Consider the following 2,526-nt stretch of genomic DNA (forward strand, 5'->3'; position numbering starts at 1 on the left):
ACAAACTTTTTTACAATCAAAAGTAAGATGACGAAGACAAAACTGTTCAAATTCACGTTTTGATTGTCAACATTAAAAAAAACAAAAGTAAATATTTGACATTGGTGGTTGAACACTGTACTGGTAAAGTATAAATGAATAATTCTTGTGTTGATACCACTCTTTACTGTTTTCTTTATCGTCATTAGCCTGAATTGTATCTAGGTAATGATATACTGCTTACGTTAAGTACTACCTGCTTACGAGTCCAAGCAAAGGACTACAAAAGTGTGCACGAGCGACCTCTCTTGCCTTTAATGCGCTACTACATTAAATGCAAACACTGGCAAAAGTGGCTTTTGAACAAACTCTATCCTGCAGAAAATTTAAGTTTGAAAAATATATACGATATTATTTACCGCGTTTCACTCATGAATAGGCGGTCCTGGGACCTGTTTTCTTTCTTTTCTTTTCTTTTTTTTCTCTTGTCGAATCTGCGGAAGAGAAATGAGGGAACCCAAAATCACATGTTCCTCCTTACGGGGAAACAACATGGAGTAGAGCTCACGATTGGATTTTTAACAAGTCTAAAATTGTTCATTTAAAAGGGTTTATCTTGTACTAGCAGCTATTTGGAACACGTCTCTAACATGTCGTCGTTCAGGAAAGCGCTGAAATCCCGACAGAGAAACCACCATGAAAGATCTCAGGTGAGCTTTTCGGAGGAGTTTGGGCTTGCTGCTAGCCGACCGAGCTAGCCCGACGTACCTCGAACTTGGGAAACAACACACCATTATGATTTTTTGGAATTTAACTCGCGAGGGACCTCCTAATAATCCCACCCAAGAGCACAGTAAGGGTTCTATCACACGCATCAAAATCCACGCAATTAACGTGTTTTCTTTCAACAGCCTGAATCTAGGAAGCACTTGGGCCTCCTGGAGAAGAAGAAAGACTACAAAAAACGCGCAGAGTAAGTTCAGTGGAATCCATACACGTTTGAAACAAAAACAACAACAACAAAAAACCCTCAATGATCTTCATTTGTCGTGTTGGTTTCTATTAGTGACTACCACAAGAAACAAAACACACTCCTCGCCCTTCGCAAGAAGGCTCTGGAGAAGAACCCCGATGAGTTCTACTACCACATGATCAATTCGCAGCTGAAGGTAACTTGACAACATTGATGCTCTTCCAATTAGTATATCCTGTTTGGTTGAGTTCGTCACGTGTGCCATGTGTGACAGGACGGAGCCCACGTGTCCAAAAAGGGGAAAACAGGATCGGAGCCTGAGATGACGGAGGAGCAGAAGAAAGTGATGAGGACGCAAGACATAAATTACATCGAGATGAAGAGGGTGGCGGAAGCCAGGGTAAGTTTCAACACGACATACAGTACGATGGCTGATGATAAGCATCCGACAGCAACTTAACGTGACTGGGAAAGCTTCTGAAAGAAATCACGAGATGACAACTTTTTAAAACTCAAATTCTACTAGTCTGTGTCACGTAACCCTTTCCTCAAATGGATTTTTCAGAAAATTGAAAGGCTGAAAGGAAGTCTCCATCTTTTGGATGCGGCCAGCAAACAGAAAAACAAGCACACCTTTTTTGTGGATTCCAAAAAAGAAGGTAAACACAAAGGTAACAAGGAACCTTCTATACGTTCAGGGCTGTTGAGTCTGCGTTGAAATTTACAGTGCAGTCGTTCGACCTGGCCGACCACCTGAACACCGTCCCCGAGCTGCTGGAGCGAGTGTACAACAGGCCCACCGTGGACACGCTGAGCAACAAACGCATCCAGGGAGCTGTGGCGCCTGGTACTCAAAAGGTTTCACATGTTGTTCATTCCTAAGAAAAAAAACCAGAACAAGAATCCTCCCGCGTCTTCACGTTCTTCCTCTGGTGCGTGGCAGAGGCTGGCCGAGCAACGCAGGCATGAGTACAAGCTTCTTTCTCAACGGATCGACCGAGTGAAGAAGTTGTCTGTCATCAGCCAGAAGCTCCAGACGCGCAAGGACCTTCAGGTCATGACTCACAGCAGATAATGTGCACAAATCTGCCATTCATTCAGATGGTTTTTTTTTTAATCTGTTATGGTGAAGTGAATATTTTTCATGCTTCCTACAGGATAAATACAAGAAGATCAAAGTTAAGAAAGAGACACCAAACGCTCCGGCCATCTACAAGTTTGAGACCAAGAGGAAACGCTGACTTGCCACTCAGTTGACCAATGATTTTTGTTTTTGGTAATAAATTAAATACTAAACATTGAAAGGACTCGCCTGTGATTGGTTCGTACTAAGGGGGGGAAAAAAAAGGTAGAGGGCAATGTTGTAGATGTAAATTGTAACAGTAGATGGCGTCATTGAGCTGCGAGACAATGACGCCTCAAGTTGAACGGAGACTGGACACTTCATTAGGTACACCTGCATTCTCCATCATATGCCATGGCCAAGCCCCACAGATGCAAGGAAGCCTAAATATTAGAATCCATTTTCAATCAGATATAATATAACATATACAATATATATCGTCTTTTAGATC

The 2,526-nt window shown here is 42.3% G+C and overlaps 1 protein-coding gene across 1 annotated transcript; it reads left to right on the forward strand.

The window, feature by feature from the left end:
- The first annotated feature begins 478 nt into the window (after window positions 1-478).
- On the forward strand, window positions 479-2,256 carry utp11 (UTP11 small subunit processome component). Its single transcript, XM_085918493.1, has 8 exons — window positions 479-689; window positions 891-952; window positions 1,046-1,148; window positions 1,227-1,352; window positions 1,518-1,611; window positions 1,680-1,810; window positions 1,896-2,006; window positions 2,110-2,256. Exons 1-8 carry the CDS (start codon window positions 630-632, stop codon window positions 2,191-2,193), a joined length of 771 nt encoding a protein of 256 aa, XP_085774619.1. The 5' UTR covers window positions 479-629; the 3' UTR covers window positions 2,194-2,256.
- The last annotated feature ends 270 nt before the right edge of the window (window positions 2,257-2,526 follow it).

Source organism: Syngnathus leptorhynchus, chromosome 8, assembly GCF_054491065.1.
Source record: "Syngnathus leptorhynchus isolate UIUO chromosome 8, UIUO_Slep, whole genome shotgun sequence".
NCBI classification, from domain to species: domain Eukaryota; kingdom Metazoa; phylum Chordata; class Actinopteri; order Syngnathiformes; family Syngnathidae; genus Syngnathus; species Syngnathus leptorhynchus.

What these genes read in the sequence shown, in the direction of transcription:
- utp11 (XM_085918493.1), top strand. Translation starts at nt 630, where the DNA reads ATGTCGTCGTTCAGGAAAGCGCTGAAATCCCGACAGAGAAACCACCAT. An exon ending in ACCACCATGAAAGATCTCAG is followed by an intron (nt 690 to 890) that starts GTGAGCTTTTCG and finishes TTCTTTCAACAG; the next exon opens with CCTGAATCTAGGAAGCACTT. An exon ending in TGGCGCCTGGTACTCAAAAG is followed by an intron (nt 1,811 to 1,895) that starts GTTTCACATGTT and finishes GGTGCGTGGCAG; the next exon opens with AGGCTGGCCGAGCAACGCAG.